General features: G+C 35.6%; 1 protein-coding gene across 7 annotated transcripts in view; it reads left to right on the top strand.

The window, feature by feature from the left end:
* Nucleotides 1-22,724, top strand: part of LOC108449138 — a 63,065-nt gene that overhangs the window by 24,435 nt on the left and 15,906 nt on the right. The window contains exons 3-4 of one of the 7 annotated variants that reach the window (XR_001865265.1): nucleotides 15,115-16,311; nucleotides 17,400-17,451. Coding sequence is in view for 2 of the 7 variants with exons in the window: in XM_017744387.1 (XP_017599876.1) it covers nucleotides 15,115-15,507 (393 nt within the window). In the remaining 5 variants the exon portion in view is untranslated. The other 6 variants (XR_001865264.1, XR_001865267.1, XR_001865266.1 and 3 more) reach the window with 6 other exon arrangements.

Here is a 22,724-nt window from a genome sequence, read left to right as displayed (position 1 = left end):
ATTGAGTCAATCACACATTTAATACAGTCTTTATTTCCACTCCTGTGCTACACTTTCCTCCTTTTTCCTTCTTCATTTCTCCTTCTCCTTCTCCTTCTCCTCCTCCTTCTCCTGGTACCTTGATCACCTACACTGATATAACTGTAAAAGCTACAATGTGCTTCAACAAATTATTGTGGCACTTATTTTCTTTCTTTTGTTAATGTTTCATAACTGCTCTTACTAAATCAATAACCCTAAGCCTAAAGAGGTAATTATAATATCTGGAACCAGTGTATAAAAAAATAAGGACTAACAATAAGACTTTGATTAGCTATAAGGTTTACTGTACCACAGTTCTGTTTTCAATTTTCAAAATACTGTTTTCCATGTACTTTTGTGTTTGCTTGTATGCAAGACACATGCTGCACTTTGCAATCAAGAGAATAAAGGAAAATCAAAGAAATACCCACCTTAGTGTGGTTAAAAAATACTACACATATCACCCACTGCATTTCTGATTGACAGTTCTTGAAACTAAGATTGACAACATGTAGGATGCAATGAGTGGGAAGACGACTGGAGTGTTCAGTTTATAAAAGAGAGGTCTGCCTTCACAATAGCACTAGAAGTTCTTACAGTCATCTGTTACTGCATTTGAAGAAGCATATGATAAACAGTGTCTAAAAAATCCCAAAATGATGTAAATGCCTACTTTTTTAAATTATGGATTGTATTTATGGATCCCCACACTCACCAAATTGCTTTCTCAGGGTAGTGCTGTACTAATGATATTTTTCTTAAGAAGTTAATAGAAAAAAATTGAGGGAGAGACAGATAGTAATGGCCAGTGAATGGACAGTTACTTGAGACTATGCTCACAGTACTATGTAAAAAACAGTCAAGGAAGGAGAGTTTCTGAGAACTGAGTTTCTGAGGTCAAGTGAAAAGGACAAGCTCCTTTCCACACTTGTTGGAGATAGCCAGTCTTACACAGGTTTGCTTAATCCACACTACCTAGTGTTTGATTCTGTCTTTTAGACAAACACTGAAGGCCCTGAGAGATCATCTTTAATTTACAGGTCTGGGGGATAGTGGCAGGTGGACTTCCCCCATCTTCACCAAGATTAAAATGCCAGAACTAATGTGAAAATTATCTTGCAGCTTCCTAGAGTAGCAATTTATATTAGGAAACTCAAAGGATCCTGTTATTGGAAGTTTTGAGGTGTGACATGTGGATTTGTGATGAGCAACTGTGTGATTAGTTTGTGAGGACCATATTCGAGGACTGCGTAAAATATATGGAGAGAAAACTGGTGGAAATCTGACAGAGTTCTATCTGCATAGACTTTTGAGATTTGCTCATGAAGAAAACTGTCTCCAAAAGCCTGTGCAGGCCTTGTCTTAAAAAGAAATATTTGGAGCAGTCTAAAGCATAGCTATGGAAAGAATTGCCAAATAAGCAGGTGTAGATGAACAGAGGTCCAGTGCTTAAGCAACATTTCTCTTTCATTTATTAGGACAGATGGAACTGTAGATACCAGGAGTCAGGAGAGGGTTCTTTCCCCATAGTGCATGGAGTAAATTAGAATTGACTCATAAGCTAACAATGATAATGCACAAGCCTAAAAAAAAGTCACATAATGACTCAAAGCCACAGAGTTCTGTGTTCTCACACTTCTATCCCACTCTCTTTTTCAGGTAGAGAAATATGCCAGTATGTATCAGTCCTGTATTTAGAGTGGATTACTTTACAGGACTCCTAAGGGTTGAAGAGTTCTATACCATTTATGGTCAATTTTCTAGTAGACCATCCACCTGCAAATAAATCAATGGTTCTACAGAAGCTCCTTGCTTCCAAACTTGCTAGGAGCTATATAGGCAGCAAATGTAGGCAGTATGAATGCTGAACAGCCTCATAATTCCTGGTGTGGGCACAAAGCCAGGATCACAATCTGGCTCTTCAAGACTTGACACATTCTCAGAACACTGTAATACAGTATTGTTATTTATAGAATTTTGGACCTGTTTGAACTTTCCTACTTTTATATCAGAGGATAAAACCTGAAGATATCTTCTATAATCTATAAGACATGGTGTATCTTTCTGCAAATTCTGATAATAATTAGAGAGTACAAATTACTCTAGACCTTTCAGATTCCTGTGTTATAGCAATGTCATTTTATGCTATGTATTTTGCTGGTTCTCAGCACTAAAGGAAACTCATTTGATTAGTATCTTAGGATTTCTTTTCTATTTCTTTTTATCATACAGAGTCAATAGGTTATATAAATTTAGATATAACAGAGCAAATGGGGTAAAATCAAAGAGAGAGTGTAGTTTAAAAAATGCTAGAATAGCATTTGTGCTTATTTTGGTGTGAAATTTGTTGAATCCTTTAATTCCCCATACATAACAGAAATTTAATTGGAACAATTGTCCCAACACTTTTTAGAATCTTAAAACATGGTTCACTCCAGGCTGTGGCAGTGATTATCACACCTTACCTAAGACTGGACTGTGATGTCTTTGTGTTGCACAGAACTTTAAAAGTCATATTTTGCATGTGAATATTTGTTTTTAAATTATGGTGAAACAGGCAATTGAAAAGATTCTGAAGAAAACTTGAATGCACGTGGATCCTGGAAAATCTTGTAGGCAGTGTGAACCTGTTTCTACTTGTTAGCAAGAATCAAATATATTTATAAAAGAAGCTTGCTATTGTTCATTACTGAAATAAACATGCAGGGTTAGGAATCATGGCTCTAACCCCTGTTTCTGTCTTGTTTGACTTGAATTAAATTTGACAAGATGTTCAGGCATTGGGGTAAGCAGACAACAGAGAGGAAGACATGAGCTGAGACTGATTGTCCTTTGGTCACCATTCTCACTCATTTGGTGGAAGCACAGCAGAAAGGATGATTCTACCTTCAAGGCACCAGCTAGCCATTAACATTTGTGATACCACAGTATAATTTTAATGGGGGTAAGTGACTTTGAAACTTTTAAACCTTGCTGTCTTGAGTGCAGCAGCAGAAACAGGGTGCGTGGAAGGAACACTTCACATCCTTTACTTCCTAGCCAGCAATTCAGAGAAAGAGGTTTCAGTGCTTATTTATCTCTGAGGAAAGCTTTTGAGGAAAAAAGGATTATTTTTCTTTGCCAACTTTATCAGTGGGTCCAATGAACAAAATTACTTTTCTCCATAACTTCTACCCTCTTCTTATACTGCAGAGTCCAGAGAAAGAAATGGGAGAAAGGTTATCTCCTTTATTTGCTTTTCCTAATTCATACAGGTAAGCTCTGTTTATTACAAGTGTTCTCAGCTAATTCCATATATCTTTCTTCTAAAGTATGAAAGATATATTTACACTTTTTCATAATAACAGGGGTTTATGAAGACATGTAATACATAAATACTAATGTCACCACTCACGGAAAGGCAAACCCTTAAATTCATGCCCATTTGCTTTATTGTGTGCCAATGCAGGGAACAAGGCAAGACATGAAACCATCTTCCTCTAAACAGACTACTTATCTTGCTCAGTTACCTGAGAACAGGCAGACACAAAAAGGTATTATTAGCACAGAGCAAAACAAACTGTAAAGCAGACATGGGGAAGAAGCTGATCATAGCAGTCATGATCCCATTTCGCTTTTGGAGAGGTGCTGTGTATACACAGGTTGGTTTTAAGTTTGTGCTCTAATCCCAGATTTATTACAAAAAAGCTGTATCTTATAGATTCCATCCAAATCAATCTCCTAAAAAGCTACTATCTTGACTTTTGGACATGTTTACATATTGGGGGGTGGGGGCATTTGTCAGGTATTTACTAACAAGTAATGAAGATTTATACCTTAGCTGAGAATGGGCTAGATTATATCATTTTTCATTTTCTGACATTCTAGAATTTAAAAATTTGGGAATTTTTAAACAGGTGATTAATTTTTGCAAAGGAAGAGTACTATCAATAATCAGAGTTGGATAAGGCCCATCAAAACATGTCAATCCTGCACAGATTTTAACAAAGTTTATGCTTAAGGAATATTTGAATATGCTAGCGCTTGGTAACTTTGGAGAATGTCTCCACTCCATCAGAGCTGTGACCCCTCGGATACACTCAGAAATGGTATAAAATTGCAACAATTTTTAAAAGTATTGCTCAGATACATGCATATTGAATAAGAATGCTATTTGGTAGACTTAATAATGTATGTTTTATACCTTTAAATTTTTGTCTTTCATTGTGTTGCCTGACTCAATGAAATACAAGTGATTGAGGACTACGTCCCATTTTCCATTGCCTTATGCTATTTTTTAATCTAATGAAAGATGAAAGAATTAAAAAAATTCAGTCATAGTACAGTCATAGGCTGATGAAAAAGTAGCTATCCAAAACCCATTTAAATATGCATAAAATCATTCTCCTTTTTTCCTAGGACTGCATTATTCCTTCTTTCCCTCTGTTCTTGTATGCCTAACTTCTCACTGTATGATAGGATTTAGATATACTTGATCTGAAAGATAACCTAATCTCCTGCTTCAAATTACTTGCTTGGTTCTAAAAATATGTTTGAAACAAAGCAGTGAATTTCTGAATGGTGTTGGTTCTGCTGAAATCTTATCAAGGAGACCTGACGTCCTACCTAAATTCTAAATAGCTGTTCCGTATGTCTGTATCATTTTACAGCCTAAGTTTATAGGCATCTAAAGGATTAGTTTACATCTTCACTGCTTTCACACATTTTAGTGGTATTTATTTTGGAGATATGATTATCTATTTCATACTTATGTCTGTACTTGACTAGGGCACAGCAAAATAAACACTGAGATCTATAAGGGCATTCTGAAAAAATGGCCATGATCCTGATCTTCTAGCTTCTAGCACTGCTCAGCTTCTTCACAATCACTGTCTGATTTTAGCTTTTTTTAGAGAAATCTGAAAGTTTCCTTTTTTTGTTTTAATCATCTTGAGGCAGAAAAAAATTGTCTTCTAAATTCTGGGAAGCCACCTTTTTTCGTCTACTGAACTGCAAACAAACATGGTAATGAAAGAAAAAGAGGCTATTAGACTCCAATGGCTAAAAAGAATCATAGCAAATAGTTCCTTTCTTTTTCCCATTGTTGACATAATATAATACAAATATGTTTTACAATTAATAGCATATAGGCTTAATTTTTTTTCAGTTTTAATCCTTCCGAGACAGGAGCTTAGCTCCTTCTTCAAGTATCAGGTTTCTTGCCCTTTCAGCCCTTTCAGTATTCTCTCAAGACATAAATTTAATTCCCTTGCTGTGAAAGCAGATGCAGAACCCACCTCTCCTAATTCCCAGCAAGGTGCTGTAATATGAAATATTAGACAACAGGTAAAAAAGCACTGCTACATCTCCTTTGAAAGAGCCACCATTAGGGATCCATCTTAGAAGAAGCTGACAGATTAGGTCCTGAGCAGAAAGAATTGCCTAATGGAAAGAAACCAGATAGACACCTAGCTTAGATAGTGAGTTACACAATGGAGGGGTTTTGAAGTTAACATAGGTGTGATGGGGATTTTCAGAAATGCCACCCCTTCTTCACTGATGAACTATAGATTTTAAACTTTGCTTTCTGAGAACTAAATTTTTCCTCACCTCTCCCACAGAGATGGCCACCTAAAATTTATATCTATCAGTTTAAAACAGTCATCTTGAACCTCCAGCCTCTTTTAAAATTTTCTTTATTCTTACTTTATTTCCTTTTGAAACTAATTTGAGCTTGAATTTTGAGAACAATGATCTTTACAAGTTTCATCACCACAGTATAAAGGCTTTAATGACAACATAACAAATAATTTCCTAATTTTCTTTAAAATGGCAGGAAATATTTCAGTATTGTACAAATATTCTGCAATACCAGACACTTTTCTGTTGTTAATATGCTTTTCTTAAGACAAAGAGTAGTAAGTACAGCTGTCTTTCATTTGAAATCAAAACCAGTTCTTATCTAGGAGAAGGAAAAAGTAGCATTTCCTAAAACTTATCTGTATCCATACCTAAAATGCCGCGAAGATTAGTAAAAAACAGTTAGCTTTTAAAAAAAAATAACATATGCTATTTAAGTGCATTTTGGTAGAAAAAAGTAACATTGACTAGATCAAATGTTGGCAAAAGCTCCATGAAATTTGAATATTTTTTCCCCTCAGAAGTCAGTGTTTCACTCAGCACTAATCTATAGTGAGCAAAAGAAAATTGCTCCACCATTTCTGGTTATCAGTTCTCCATGGAACAGGAAAGAAAAAGGATGTAATTTGTGCCACTATTTGCTTTTCAGCATAAGAAAAAAAAATCATGGTGATCTCATTTAAAGCTGAAGTCTGGGATTTCCTTCTCTGTTTTATATTCTGTAGTGACTTTTTTGCTATTATGCTTCATGTATAAGTGTAAAGGACCATCTTATATTCAGGCGCACCACCTACATGGATGGGAATTTACTTGATTTTTTCCTTTGTTTTTCTTTTATAAATAGAGTATACAACTGCTCTCTAAGTATTGAAAAGGATTACATTTACTGTCTAAAGGTATAGACTTTCAAAATCACTGCGTTCCTTGAACCAGTTAGAGATGGTTGTTTTCTTCAAAGTAGCTGGCTACCTTTTTTGTTTGTTGTGAATAAATTGCTTTCAATAAATCATACATTTGTACTATTTTCTGCTGTTCCAGTGCTGACAACCCTGGACAATTTCTTTCTTCTTTCAGTCATCCTAAAACTCAATGAGACCCCTACTTATGGCTTGAGTTTAGGAATATGAATTACATGCTAACAGGCTTCTAGTGTGAGAAAGCTTACCGTTTGGCTTTTTAAAAAGACAAAAGGAATTTGTTGTGTTCAATAGGTTTCCAGCAGCCTTAGAAGATAGCATTTTGTTTATCTAACTCTATGCATAAATATCTTTCAAAAAATGTGAATATTACCTGAGCAGTGTTCTTCATAATCTTAAATCAAGAAATAATAGCACATTTCTTTATGGCAGAACAGACAGTTGAATGCCATTGTCTGATTCTACTGTGATGTTATCCCTTTTTAGTTCATTATCTTCAGCAAGAGCTTTGCTGCTTTATCAGCTGCAATTTAAAATACAGGTGCTTTTAATGTTCTTTCAAAGGCTTAGATGATAGTATCAACTAAAGTGAATTTGGGGTTTAGTACAAATAATTCCTCTTACCTGAACAATCATTCTTTGAAAGATGCAAATCAAAATGAGAGTTAGAAATGATGTTCACTATGTACCAATGTTCAGTTTTATAGTTATGTTACTCCAGGATAAAACTGGTATTTTTCTATCAGTACCATTCCACAGTTTCACTGATGGTACCTTTAGTAACATACAAAAACATGACATTGACAAGAGAAGAAGAAAGACAAATTCAGGGACTCATATTTTTTTGAATATGAAATAAACCCAACATTGTGAGGTTGTGCCCATAGTAAAAAGCAGGTATATATGTGTGGCTAATGTTTTTGGCAGTACTTCATAGCCTTCATGGGAACATCGGCCAGGCCAACTGTCCCATGTCCATACTACTGTCATTTAGCAGTGCAGCTCTTATTCTTTTCAGCTCCAAAAGGTCTTGTACCATGGGGTACTGTCTGAGTCTTTCTACTTCAAAAAGGCAAACTATTGCAACATCCCTCATGCTTTGGCATTGAGTGATCATCTATGGGACATTCATAAGTTTTACCCTCACATATCTTATGTTCTGTATTTTAAAATAAAGCTGGATGATTTCATTTCAAGATATCAAAACCGAAAAAAACCCAGATACTTTCTTAGACTACTGGAATTGCATCTTTTGTCTTTGACATAGTATTTCTTCAATTGTCCTAGGAAATTAGCTTAAACTAATTTTTTTAGTAACAGCATAACTGGAAATCTTGAAATATGAGCTGCTGAGGAGTCTCAGCTGCTACTGAAATGAGATTTGTTTTGAACATGTGAAGTATGAGGTAATACAAAGCATTCTGAAATTCATGCAATGAATATCAGATTTGATTACCCAAAATTTATAGATTTTTTTTTAAATGCTGTGTTTCTTTTCATTACCTAACATCTCTTCTTACTCTTTCATTTCCTCATATAGGTGTTGTGAATTAACTAAAATATAATTGTGAAACATTTGATTAATTCAGAAAAACCAATAAGTAAATAAATAATTATCTTTTTGTAAAAAATAAGCAAAAAATCCCTATTGGTTTGCAGTGAATAATTTTTTAGATCATTCACTTGAGAGACAAAAGTGAGCTAAATTCAGGCTGCTTATTGAACAACTTCTTTGTTTAATGTGTTACAGTCTCTGTTCCCTGGATCTGGTTTTCCTTCTTAGCAGTTTCCAGCCATAACAGTATAATTCTCTACTAGGTTGGGTTAGGATGAAGTCAATTTTTTTCATAGTATCGTATATGGTGCTGTGTTTTAGTTTTATGTCCAAAACTCTGTTGATTAATACACCAATGTTTTAGTAATTGCTGATAAGTGCTTACAGAATGTCAAGAACCTCTCTGCTTCTCACTCTGCCCTGCCCAGAGAGTGGGCTGAGGGTGGGCAAGAGGCTGGGAAAGGACAATATCAGGGCAGCTGGCCCCAGCTAACCAAAGGAACATTGATAACAAATGACATTGTGCTCAGCAATGAAAGTAGCTTGTGGGGGAGTAGTTTTTCAAAGATAGCTGGAGGACTGCCTGGGAACTGATCAGCTGATGGGAGGTGGTAAATGTCTTTAAACCACTTGTGTGTTTGTCTTTCTTTTCTTCAAATATTAAATTGTCTTTATCATGATCCATGAGGCTATTGTCATTTTTATCCCTTCTGATTCTCTCCCATATCCTGCTGAGGTGAAGAGTGAGAGGGCAACTGGGTGTGGACTTTGCTGTTGACCAGCAAGGAGTCAACTTACCCTGAATTCTAAGTCATTTGTTTCTGACTCTATTAATAATTCTGTAAGGCTTTGTAGGAGTCTAATGTCTTCTCCAGGCCAAATCCCCCACATATTTGAATCAAAGGAGTTAATCTTCCATAATTTTCTTTTTATCAGTGATGTGGACGGTACAGGAGAAGCAGATTCTTATCTTTTAATTCAAGCACTGGGGCTTAATCCAGAGCAGACAAGAGCAGGAAAAATCCCCCTGTTCCCTTCTACCTCTGAGCTGGATGTTAATTTCCTGCATATTTTGGTGTATGCACAGCCTGATCACACTTGGAACTGTGATAAGGACATATTTATTGAGAAGAAAAATAGTCAGAAACTTATTAGGTAAACACTATCAAGCACTCAGCTGTATGAAGAGTGATTCTTGCATGCTTATGACTTTTCCAGACTTGGCAGAATTTGTTTTCGGATCTATATCTTTGCCTAAAGCCTAATACCTCCTGCCAAATTTCCAGGCGGCCTGACTGCTTTCAACTTCTGTGTATTTCCTGCTTATGCTTGAGTAATGACAGGAGTCCCTTGTTCATTCATGCACATATTTTGCTCCCCTTCCAGGGGATTTGCCTGCCAGCCCAATCAGAAACTTCTTCCATTCCCTCCCCTCCATTTCTAAGGTCCCCCCTTCTTTTGCCTGCGGGTGACAGGGTGGGGGATCCATTGCTTCTTGTGAAGTGGATGGTGGGTGCATTTGTCCAAGGCATGGTAGAGTGCAGTTCCTCCAGTAAATCTCTTCCTCAGAGTCCCTAGTACCTTTTAGTCTTTCCACTTCATCTCTCATCTCTGCCACTAGGCTGAGCACATTGTCGACCTGATGGCATCTGATCTTTCTGATCTGATCTGATCTTTCACAGCTGATCTTTCTGCTGCCCTCAGAGAGCAGTGCCAGGCTCTGGCACGCCCTGCAGCCTGAGACCTGGATCCTTGCATGCTCTTGTAATTAGTCCATCTGGGTCACCACATCCTTTGTTGTGTGTGTAGAGGAAGAAACTTTTGTCTGAGTGAACAAGATACCTGAGCTCTCTCAACAAGGGAGATGACCACCAACTGAGTTAATTGGTTGAGCTGACAAATACATAATAATTATGTTAAAAAAAAAAAAAGAAATTGACTCCCTTTATTTCCTAAGGAAATTTTGGATCAAAATGTAATCATTTAGCAGACTAATAGGTATCGTAAAATATCTTAAGCTAGGAAGTAGCTAAAATCATCAATTCTGGATAATGCTAGCATTCCTGTAGGTTTTGAAAAGGACTTCTTATGAACTATACTCAACTAATGTTGCAATAACTATCATTTCAGAGACCCTTCTGACGGCACTGAGCTTCACTAGTTCAAGCACAGTAGCAAAGACTTATGCCTGACAATTTGCATCTTCCATATTGAATTTAAATTTTTCTGCCTCACCTGCTCTTACAAGCGTAGATTATTATCTAATTTTCTATTATGTAAAAACCCAAAATTACTGTTCTGCTCAAGAGTCAAGGATATCTCCCTTGTCTGAGAAATATTGAGGTGTCAAGGATCATGCAACTTCCTAAGGGTGAGCACAAATATTCAACTACAGATATTTTTCAGTCTCCTTATACTTTTTATTGCACAGACAGGTAAACAGAAATTACAGATTTTAAAATGCTCAACACTGAATTAAGTATGTTCCTCATGAGTAATGGATTTTAGAACTAGATCCATGAAGAAATTGTGGTGCAGCAATGCTAAATTTCAGTGTCTAATACACAGATATAGGATTTAAAGGATTAATTGACAATGATTCTTTAAATGATACTGTCTTATTAGTGCCAATAACAGTCACACAATATTTCCAACATAGCATGACATTATATTATGGATAGAAAAAGTAATTTCTACAAATACATAATAAACTTAGGTTTTAGTATTGCAAGGAGAGCCACTAGTGTGGATCCATATTCCCATTAAAAATTAATAAAAAAATCTGATGAAAAGGGTGAAAAATTATTATTACATCTATTTACTATTTCAACACAGTACAAACATCTTCTTCGTAGTCTCATTACATAGTGATTAAAGGATGAAAATAGAATTTCATTCGCAAGGTACTAGTTTACAATGAATTTTTGTAGTTGTCAGCAGGGCAAAACTATAATTACATAGAAATTAATTTTTTCTCTTCAGGATATTAAGTGACAAGGTGTGAATTTGGATGGAAAGGATGGGAATAAGTTCTAAAACCAATGCTCCGAACAACAAGCAGCTGCAACTCAATATATGTAAAAAATAATGAAACCAAGCCGAATAGTGTAAACTTCAGTGAAAAGTCATCTCTTGAGATGCAATCTTCTTGCAAAGCTCTTGAATGATTAATGGAAATGGTATTTCACTTGTGGTTGTTTTTTGAAGTGGGTCAAGAACACATATGTTTATAACACACACAGAAATGATGTTAAATTTTAAAGCTATGAGAAATTCACAAGAGCCAGACATATTTAGGATTAAAACTTTGACTATGTCCACAGTACATTCCCCCTGTGCCTTCATAATTGCAATGTTGGTAAGGCTTGAAATCAGTGCTTTTAAGTTACAAGTTAAAGATTAATTGGAAGCCTTATCTTTGAATTTTCTTTCTTTCTTTCTTGGGTTAAAGGCAAATCATTAAAACAACATTAATGCATTTCCTTTTCCTATAGTTATTTCCTTTTATTAATAGTAATAAGGATAAGGATAAGGATAAGGATAAGGATAAGGATACAGGGAAGGGAAGGGAAGGGAAGGGAAGGGAAGGGAAGGGGAACTCTAAAACAAATGTACCCTGTATGCATTCAATTAAGGGGTATATTTATTTTCTTATTGAGAAGAATTTGATTTTAAAATTTGCAGAAATGCAGTACTATTATAATTTGGATAGGAAAAGTCACTCTCTCCTTATACAAGTAAATAGTCCAGGGTTTAGTCACTTTGATTCTAACAATACACAGATAAATGCTTTGCCTGCATTTCAACTCAATAGAAATAGTTTTAATCTTTATCTCAGTCTTGCTTTTGACTTTGTTGTTAGTGCCAATTATTACTAGTCAATAACAACTGTAATTATCGTCAAGTAAGAAGAAAAAACTAAGATTGTAGTAGAATGTGATCTTTTTGAACTAATTCAGTATCATGGTTAGTTTATTTTTAAACATGAAATAATTATATCCTCTGCTTTTTACTAAATATTTTAAGTTATTTTATTCAAGTCAGATAGCAATAAAATCTCCTAAAAGAGGTGTAGTGGGTTCCCTTCAAGAGGAAAATTGTTTGGCTCTGTATCTTATCTTTTTGGCGAGGCAATGTTTCATGCTTAGAGAATCTCAAAACAATATTTATTCCCACCATACAAATTTAACTATTTTAATTGTTTTTATATTTATCTAGATGTATAACTACCTTCTGGTTATATTGAATCATCACTGTTTAACTACAGTTGAGATTAATGAACTAGTCCAATTTATGCTGTAGTTCTCTTTCTTGAGAAAAACTTTTGAATAAAATAGAATAAATTATGTAATATTTTAGCTCAGGAACGTTGCTGCCAGATGTTAATTGTATCAGCAGTTAGCACACACTTGTTGACGGTAAATAATATTTTATTTTACCATCATTTACTTCTCCTAGGGCATTGTATACATAATGTGGAAAATCTGCAAATATGTAAAGCATTGTAAGGATTGACTGAGAAGTAGACTGACAATTATCTGCACACGAAAGCCACTGTAACTGATGTGGAAAGCTGACTCTATGACTTAACCTCTTTAATAGGAGTTAAAAACACCACCCAAACCAAAAGGCTCACTCAGGTAACTGTTCTACCCTGCAGGATGGCACATGGAAGAGTTGTCAGTGTCTAGTCGGAATCAGTCAGGTGGATGGCAGATACAGCTGAGAAACATAGCAAGAAAATGGGTCTAACTGCAGACAAAAGTGGAGGCAGGGCTAACTGTGTCTTTATCTAGATGTGAAAAAATTACCAAGCATAGGTAGAAGAGTACGCACACTTTGTGTTACAGCAGGGATTCTGTAACACAATGCACCAAATCAGGAGTCCTGTGGAAAGGAAATATATATGGACAGATTCTTGGTAGATGTTTCAGAGATGTTTATTTCTCCAGCCGCATGGCCGGAGCTCTGCCCAGGAACTGTTCCAGTCACGGGACCAAGGGTCCTTCTGCCCGCGCAGGGAACACAAACCAACCCATGGGAACGAGGCTGAGCAGGGGCAGGGAAACCCCGTGCCTGTGCCCTCAGGGCCCCTCTCCCAGGGCTCCATGGCAGGCGGAGGAGACCCCAACAACTTTGTTTTTCTTTTTCTTGTCAGTGAATACCCCTTCTGCATGGAAATAAATCACATTTTGTTTTCAGAAAGGTGCACATTCTAATCTTGGGTTACTCGTACTGTTTGCAGCCTTGCAGGTGCCAAGTCCTGAAGTCAGCTGACTCTGTGTTTGAGAACATAAGAGATGTGTATTGGAAGCACAAAGAAAGTTTGTTTTTCTGACCCAAAAATAACCAGTGGAAGCCCAGTCTTTTGAAAAGGATACTTTCACAAAAGTAGGAATGAAGTTTTGGATTGCTTAGTCAGAAATCATAACAAAAGATTAACTTTCAATTTATCTCTTCATGAACTTACTAGAATGACTTGAAAAACAGAAGATGGTTGGTTGCTCTTTTGGTATGTGCAAACCAAGGGACATTCATCTTTGGTCAAAGAAATGTATCCTGCTTTCTGTATTGGGCACCTTCTATCAGACCAAGATCAGTTTCTGCAGCTGCCTGCTGCAGAGGAAGAGAAAATGCTTTAGACATTGCATCTGAACACCCCAGGCTATTTTCTGACAACAGATGCTGCTCTCTCCCCAGCTTTTCAGAACTTCCCAATATACAAGTTTTCAAGAAAGTTTTCTATAGACTAGAGTGGGACAAAAGAAAGGTAGAAAATACAAGCTTCAAGAGAAAAGAGAAAAGGATCCTTTAAATCTGGCAGAAGCATAGACATTGCAGAGCTCAGTGCCTAGGCTGTAAGTTGATAACATATAAAACTCTTCATAGTTAGTTAACAGGTGAGACCAGATTATATATAATAAGTAATTATATATAGTAAGTATGAAGGATGTATGTTTGTTACAAGAATAAGGACCAGACCCATCAAGGCCTCTTTGCCACTTTTGCAGTCAAGCATGAAAGAGATATTTTAATCATCGTGCAACAGTTAAAATGTGTGTTTAAAAGTAATCAGATCTGATTAGCCCTGAAATAAAATAAGAAGCTACTAAATAAGAACTTCCAATGTAAGTCTTTCTCACAGATCATTATTTTCTCCTATTCTGAAACAGACAAGCTCTCCATAAATCTTGTGAAGCTAATGAGATTTATGAGTGTTCAACAGCCTAAAAATTAGGCTACTTAGATTTTCATATGCCTATAAGCCCCTTTTTTCCACCAATCGTATTTGCTGGGGTTTTTTACCTCTTTCTCTTTTATGCTTTCATAATTTACATTTGTAATATGAAATATCAGTTTCAGGAGATGTTGGATCAAAGCCCAATATATTTTTTGTTTTGCATTTAATGTTATCTTGAATCTTAGAAGTTTTTTCCAATGTGAACCCCCAGCTGATTCATAACTAACAAATAAATATTAAACCCCCCCTACAGCATCAGAATGATGAACAAGCTTGACACTAGGTGGCAGACAAGACAACTATGAAGATCCTTGCGCAAACTATCCCTTTCTCTGTATTCTGGTATGCTTCCTTCCAGTTTAATACCTCCGAACATACAGGCAACGAAATCAGGGAGTTAGTACTGCAAACATGCTAATTGCAGCACAGACTTCCTGCACACACTATTGACTGACTATATCTTTTAGTGTTCATGCTAATATTTTGAAGAATTAATAACACTTTGAGAATCCCTTGTCTTTGAAGCCATGAAAAAGTATACACTAATTTTTTTTTTAAAAAGTGGGTTTTATTCATTAATTATGAATATATGTGTAGATGCATGTGAAAGAATATATATTTCATAATATATGAGAAACAATGCCCAGCTAAAACTTCTTGTTATATAAATATATCTATATACCTATATATATATGTGTGTGTGTTATATCTTTCTGCCTAGAGTCAATCTGTTGGCTAATATTCTATGATCTGCTCCCCAGTGCATTCAGGAGCGGTGCATTCCAACAAAGACAAAGTCAGGCAAAAACACCAGGAGGCCTGTGTGGATGAACGAGGTCAAACTCAAACACAAAAAAGAAGACTACAGAGGGTGGAATCAAGGACAGATAGCCTGGAATGAATACAGAGAGATTAACTGGGCAGCCAGGGATCAGAATACAAACACTAAAGCCCTAATGGAATTAAACCCACCCATGAATATCAGGGCAACAAGAAAAGCTTCTATAGGTAAGTTGGCGATAAAAGGAAGATTAAGGATGATATGGACCCTCTCTGGAAGGAAATGGATTACCCAGGAGATGAAGAAGACTGAGTTATCCAATGACTTTTCTGCCTTGGTCTTCAATCGCAAATGTCCCCGCCATGCTGCCTGAGTCACAGGACATAAAGTCAGGGACTGGGAGAACAAAGAATCTCCCACTGTAGAAGACCAAGTTAGACCACCTAAGGAACCTAAAGGTGTGCGAAACCATGGGACCTGATGAGATGCATCTGTGGGTACTGAGGGAGCAGTGGATGAAGCAGCTGAGCTGATATCTGTCATATTTGAGAATTTTTGGTGCTCTAGTGAAATTCCCACTGACTGGAAAAGAGGAAACATTATCCCCCCCATAAAAGGGATAAAAGGAAGACCCAGGGAACTACCGGTGTCAGTCTCATCTCCGTGCCTGGAAAGATCATGAAGCAGATCCTCCTGGAAAGCGTAATAAAGCATGTGTAAAATAAGGAGGTGACTGATGACAGCCAAGATGTCTTCACTAAGGGCAAATTTTGCCTGATGAATTTGGTGATCTTCTATGACATGGTTAAGGCATTGGTGAATATGGGAAGAGCAACTGATGTCATTTATTTGGACTTGAGCAAAACATTTAACGCTGTCCCACATGACAACCATGTCTCTAAACTGGAAACATGGATTTGACAGATGGAATATGAGGTGAATAAGGAATTGGTTGGATGGATGCACTCAAAGACTTGCAGTCAGTGGCTTGATGTCCAAGTAGAGACCAGTCTCATGGGTGGTATTCCTCAGGAGTCAGTCTTGGGGCTGGCACTGTTTAATGTCTTGGTGACATGGACTGTGGGATTGAGTGCACCCTCAGCACGCAACACCAAGTTGTCTGGTGCAGTCAACATGCTGAAGGGAAGGGACATGTCATCCTTGGCTGGTTTGAGAGGTGAGCTTGTGCACTCTTCATGGATTTCATGGGTCAGGGCAATCCCAAGTATGAGTAACGGGCTGCGTGAAGAATGGATCAAGAGCAGCCCTGAGGAGAAAGAGTTGAGGGTAGCAGTGGATGAGAAGCTCAATATGACCTGGCAATGTGCACTTCGATATATAGATAGAGACATACTGAAAAGTTTTAGCTGGGCTTTTTACCACGTTTTATTGAATGGTTATATAACATTTTTTTCTCTATGACAGTGAAACTGTCTGTTTATTGCTTCATTTTTAAATTCTTTTTCAAATTCTGAACCATCTGTTGAATATTGTGAAAGACCTTTCATGAAAATTTGCATAAATTACATAATTAGGGCCTGTGAACAGAGCAAGAACTTTGCTTTAAGCTCAGAGAAATAATAAATTTGCTAATATAAGTCAAAGTCTAGCACAAACATTATTTTAGTGGAAATACTAACAATATTGATCAAATTATAAAGGAAAAAGTCTAGAAGACAATTGCTTCCAGATTATTTTGGATTTTTTTTCACACAGGAATGCAAAGTTATTAAAGGGGACTAAGTCTATAATCTGATTTCCAATTCTTAAAAAACTCTGTTGGGTGATAAACTTGTAATGAGAAAACAAACTAATTAAACTGTCTAAAAGGCCTGATCCTTCAACAGATTTTTTTTTTTTAATGAAAAAAACTTATTGAGCGAAACTTGAATTATCTTACTACCACCTTAGTTTTGAAGATACCTAAACACACACAATATTGCATCCTTTTTAGCTGTCAGCAAAACCAGTTGAAAAGGCATCAATGCTAATTGAATTTATATAAATGATATCTATCCAAGTGATCTAGGGCCTTTGCAAAAAGATACATAAACAAACAGAGAGCATTTTGACTGAGGGCTTTTTTTCAGACAGTTAAAACTGAAGATAGTTGGAAGTTATCTAAAAAATAATGCCTTAAATTTTCACTTTTGATTAACTGTTAAATATCAGGAATACTGTGAATGATAATTCATAGAAAAAATCACTGTGAAAGGTAGATGGGACATAAACCAAAGACAAACAAGATGTTTTCTCATTGTTTAGCATTATTCATTTCTGGACTGAGCTCATTACCGGAGACATCAATCAAGCAAAGGTATTTATCCAGTGAAGCTGAATGTATTTTTTGCATCCTGACAATTCATTTGAAAATATGTCGCATAAGGAAAAGGGTAGAAGCTCAGAATATATGGTCTTGGGCTTCTGCTATGCAACTTGCAGGATTTGACGCCTCTGTGTGTGTCTATTTGTAAAACTAAACCAAGCCCCAGATGCATCTCACTTTAGTAGTACTGAATTAGATATCTCCACATCCAGAACAACTTTCCTCCATATCCTCCTTTATGCTGCATGTGCCAACGTCATTGTCTGCCGTAGGCTTGCTTTACAACAGATTGTGCTGTTTTGCTCTTATGTTGCAATTCATTTTGGCTTCCAAGTGGAAGTGGTACTAATGCATTTCTTAGGCACTTACTATAAAAACAATTTGTCTTGTTGGCAGTTTCAGATACTCAGGAATGCTATGTACTTGTCTTCACTTTGCAGATCATCTTTTTTTGGCACTTAAATATCACAGGAGGAACTTCCTGACTGGAGATAGCACTTACCGTATTACATGAGCTGTGCATTCTTTCAGGCTCTAGGGCTACATATAGCGACAAGCATTTGGCTCTAGCAGGCAAAACAAAAATGAATAAATTACCTCAGCAGAAAAATTCAGGTCAATATAGTTTTGAGCTGCTGAAAAATCACTTGATTTTTACTACCCCTTATGAGCTCTATGGGTCCAGTATTTTGATTGTTTTTTTCTCTTGTAGTGCTGTCTTATACAAGACCAAATTTCTTTTCATTATAGATAAATTAATGTTTATTTCCTCTTATGAATGTAGTTCAGCTTCTAGTTCAGTTCTAAATTTTTTTAATTATCATTCCATTGTTAAATAACACAGATATAAAAAAAGACACTTTTTTTTTCACGTGTCATGTTTCCAATGAATATAAACCTAAAAGGGAGTAATAATACTGATTTTTACAATTAAAGCTTGCAATACAGGCAATTCTAACTTGGTAGCATAAATTTAGAAACGAATTCTTTTTTTTTTCTGTGATAGAGAATAGTTAATTATGATTGCTTCAGAAAGGAAATGAAATACCTGCCTTATACTGAATACATAGATGAGCACTCTTTTTGCAATCCCTTGGTTTGAGACCACTCCTTGGTATTAATTGATCATGAAGAAAGGCAGAGAAAAAGTCATGAAATGGTGTGCAAGGCATAGTAAAACTTTCAACTTTTCTCTGTACTATGCCTTTTTTGAGAAGCTGAATGTCCAGTAAAGCAGAAAACAGAACTTGCAAAATGAATGGTGGTGATACAATACAATCCTCCCCCTAGAAAAGCATTCAAAAATTAGAGCTAGAGAATGTGTAAAATCAAGGTGTTGGAGAAGAAAAACAATAACCTCCCAAGGGAATATGATGACAGAATGCTGGATGTAAAATTCACATGAAGAATAAAACAGTATGTATTAATAATGGGTAAGATAAATTTGTACAGAATCAAATGGATCATTTGCATCAGACTTAGAGGAAAAGATATTCAGCTGTTTCTTTCACCTCCCTTTGTAAGTAAAATAATATATGTTAGAGGTAGGAAAAAGTATCAGTAATAATAACAAAGAAAAATAAATGTATGCTGTCATTATCCAAGTAGGATATTTAAATAGCAGTACTGGAGAGCGAGGAAGATCTGCTGGAAAGTAACTGCAGATATGTTGCAGACATGTGGCTGCATATCTAGGTCTGTACCAGTACATATGTGTCATATGGTCTTTCTCCATTTGCTAAGATCTTTCTCCTTGGTAAACTCAGCCACTTGCTTGGAAAGCAACAGCATATGAAACAATCTCTGACAAGTGTATTGTGGAGACATCTCATGTATTGCGGAGCAGTTTCATAACACATTAGTTGGTATATACTTAAAGTTGGCATATACTTAAAATGTTAAGTCCCATATCATGAATTGTTGCTGCAGGAGTGCAGTGTATTTCACACAGGTGAAACTTAAGCTACCGTAGTATTGTAAAATATGTATCAAGCTAGTAAATGAGTATACTAATATTTCAGTTTCCCAGAAACTCTTTTCTATGCTTTAGGAAGGTTCCTATTTTCATTCTGTTTATTCATTCCCTCAGTCCCTTAGATAAAGGTAGAATGGATTGTCCATTCAATAAAGCTGTGTGAGCTCAGCTACTCTTTGAATCTCTAAATAAACAGTAATTCAGGACTTCACTTTCAAGGGGTATGCAGTCTTCGTCCTTAGGATATCACGGCCAAAAGACATCCAGACTCTGCTCATTCAGTTTCAAGAACCTGAAAGAGACAGGAAATTTGGAAACCCTGGAAACCCTCTAATCTATTAGTTCATCTTATTACTGAATGATAACCGCACTTCTCAAGGTTAATTCTGCTTTTCAGTATCCTTTTACTTGGTCTTATATTTAAGTGATATTTTGTGGAATGTTGTTACTTAGATATGAAAGTAGATTTTTTGTTTTCAACCCATATAATGGCATTTGATTACCTAAAATAAATGCAACATCAGATGTATGTAAGAGGGATTTAAAAAGTGGAGTTTCAGAGTTTACACTGTGAATGAGGTGCAAATAAAAATACAGTGGAGCTTGCAAATACTATTATATTTGTAGCTGTAACAGCCTTTCCTTTAGAGACTTAGTCAGGGAACTGAAAATATCAGTGTTCTGTTAATTTAGGCAGAAAATTTGAATGTGCGGACTTCAGAAAGAAGAGAGAAGGAAAAATGTAATGAAATTTGACAGATTTCTAGAGATTACATTAGACTTAGAATGCCTTATAAAATATAAAAATACCTGGTTTTATATCTTCTGGCATGCATGGTGGCTACCAGCTCATCTAAAATGTAAACAGAGTCATTATGGTTTTGATGGTTGGGTTTTGGTTCGAGGTTTTGTTTTAGTTGGGGGTTTTTGTTGTGGGGGAAGTGGGTTTCCACACGGAAAGTACCATTACAAAGTTATTTTTTAAGTGCAGACTCATTAACAAGTATAACTTCCCCACTAAAAATATTTTTCCAATAGTTCTGTCATGCCCACTCTAAAATTTTCTAAGCAGATTAGACATAAAGCATATTTTAAAACATAAATTTTGTTCATATTAGTGAAATAAACTGTTCCCGTCAGATCTGCTTCTGTGCATCTCCTGTACCCCGATGGATACATGAAATATTAAATACCTAGATATATTTTGACTTAATTTTTTACATCTGCAAAGTGGAAATTTAAAGAAATTAGATGTCTTGGACAAGATCACGGACAAAATACAGACAGGCCAATGAACAGAGTGTTCAGAAGGTGTGTCTTGTGAATCAACAGATGTTTTTAATGTGTTTTTGAATGACACATGAGCTTTGTTGCATTTGTAAATTATTACTGTTGCTGTTTCACAAGTAGAACCTGTGTTTTATAATAAATAATAAAGGATCATGTGCATTTTTTTTAATTACGGATGACTATATGATACACCCCTGCGCTCCAAAATGTCTTCCAAATCCTCCATATCAAAGTAAAGAATTCAGCTGTTTCTCAAGTGCTGGGCCTAAGTATTAGCACATTCTTATACTTTAATTAATTCCTTATTGAATTAAAAGAAATTGCTTTGTTTTGTTGGGGTTCTTTTTAGTAATTTATTCTTTTTTTTGTTATATCTTAGTTAGAAGAGCCCAATTATGCTTTAAATTCTTCCTTCTCTGAAATCTCTGTCTCTCCTAACCCTAACTTTCGTGAAACAGAAAACATTTGCTATCCAACTCTTCAGAGTCAATCAATCAATCAATCAATCAAATAAATTTTTTTCAGTTCCATAACTTTAATCCTAAGATTTTCTACTCTTGCATTATTCAATTTTAATCTATTCAATTCACTCTAATCATAAAAACACACTGTGAAAATATGTAAAGAGAAAATGTAGCATCACATAGCACTGAGTAGTTTTGCTCAATATATCGTGAGGTTTAAGTCAGTTTCAGTTGTAGCTCAAAATATTTCAGTGGAAGTTATTGAAACAAAATATTGAAACAAATTTACAAAGTATATAATATAAGTAATGAACATTAGCATATTTTTAGCTCTGCCACTGTTCACTCTATAATAAAAATATTTTATACTACGGCCTAAAATATCTAAAAGCAATGAAACAGCACAAGAGGTCTCTAAACTGGCTCTGAATTTTCTTTTAATGTATTGAAGTTAGCCTGAAGATAGAACTTTGTTTATGTGATTTAATATTTATAAGGGTAAACAAACTTCACAAAGTAGTACATATTTACATCTCTAACTAATTGCTCCCAGTAATTAGTTAATTGCATTACTAGGGGCTGCAAAGCATTCATGAAAAATATTTTCTGCACATACAGTGATTTACAAACTGAACCTGGACTTCATATAGACATAGTGCATCTATTGTAAAATAATTATACATAATTTATATGCACTTATTCTTTGTGTAGAAAGCCTTACTGATATCAAGTAGCTAAAACTAATTAGTTACCAAGGCACTTCTGTAGAATTTTTTCTGTGCCTGCAAAGTTAGCAATAGTGTAACAATATTGTTTCCACTTTTACTTGCATTTTAACATTATTCAAAATGATATCATATGCAAGTTTGATTCAATCTGAATGCCAGAAGCACAGCAAAAAAAATTTCTTGTATCAAGAAGATACAGAGAGAATCTTGTACCTCTCACATTTATTCTGGGGCTTGCACAACAGAATAAAGAGGTTAAAAATGCAAATATTTTCTAGATTTTATGTTCATCCATAGAATTAGTTTGATATTATATTTAAAATCATAGATTATAATTCACTACTGAAAGCAGTTTAAGATGCTATGAAATGTCAGATTATTTTAATCATACTATGACCTCTGTTTTAAATGTCTGTATCTCTACAGCTTGTGAGTGATTATGACAATTCACTGAAAAAAAGGCAGGTTACCACAGCAGGCACATGTAGCATACATGTAAGTATGAAGAAAATGATACAGTTTTCTCAGAAAGTAGAAGGATTTAAGTTTTTCTAAGTAAGGCTCTGATGCTGCATGTTTTGCCACAGAGCTAAAAATGCTTTTTGCTCAAGGTGGGGGAGTCAGGTGGTTTAGTAAGTCTACAGATCCAGATTCTAATCATGTGTAGAGTTGGTTATACATATCTTCCAAATCCACACTGATAAACTCCAACAAGCTTCTTTCAGGGATTAAAGCAGATTTTAGGATTACATATACTGCAACTGTTTGAGAAAGAATATTGTAACTATGAGCAAGACATGAAATGAG

The sequence above is a fragment of the Corvus brachyrhynchos genome, unplaced genomic scaffold (assembly GCF_000691975.1).
Source record: "Corvus brachyrhynchos isolate BGI_N302 unplaced genomic scaffold, ASM69197v1 scaffold17, whole genome shotgun sequence".
NCBI lineage: Eukaryota > Metazoa > Chordata > Aves > Passeriformes > Corvidae > Corvus > Corvus brachyrhynchos.
The sequence above is the reverse complement of the archived record's forward strand: the minus strand, read 5'-3'. Positions and strand labels throughout refer to the sequence as shown.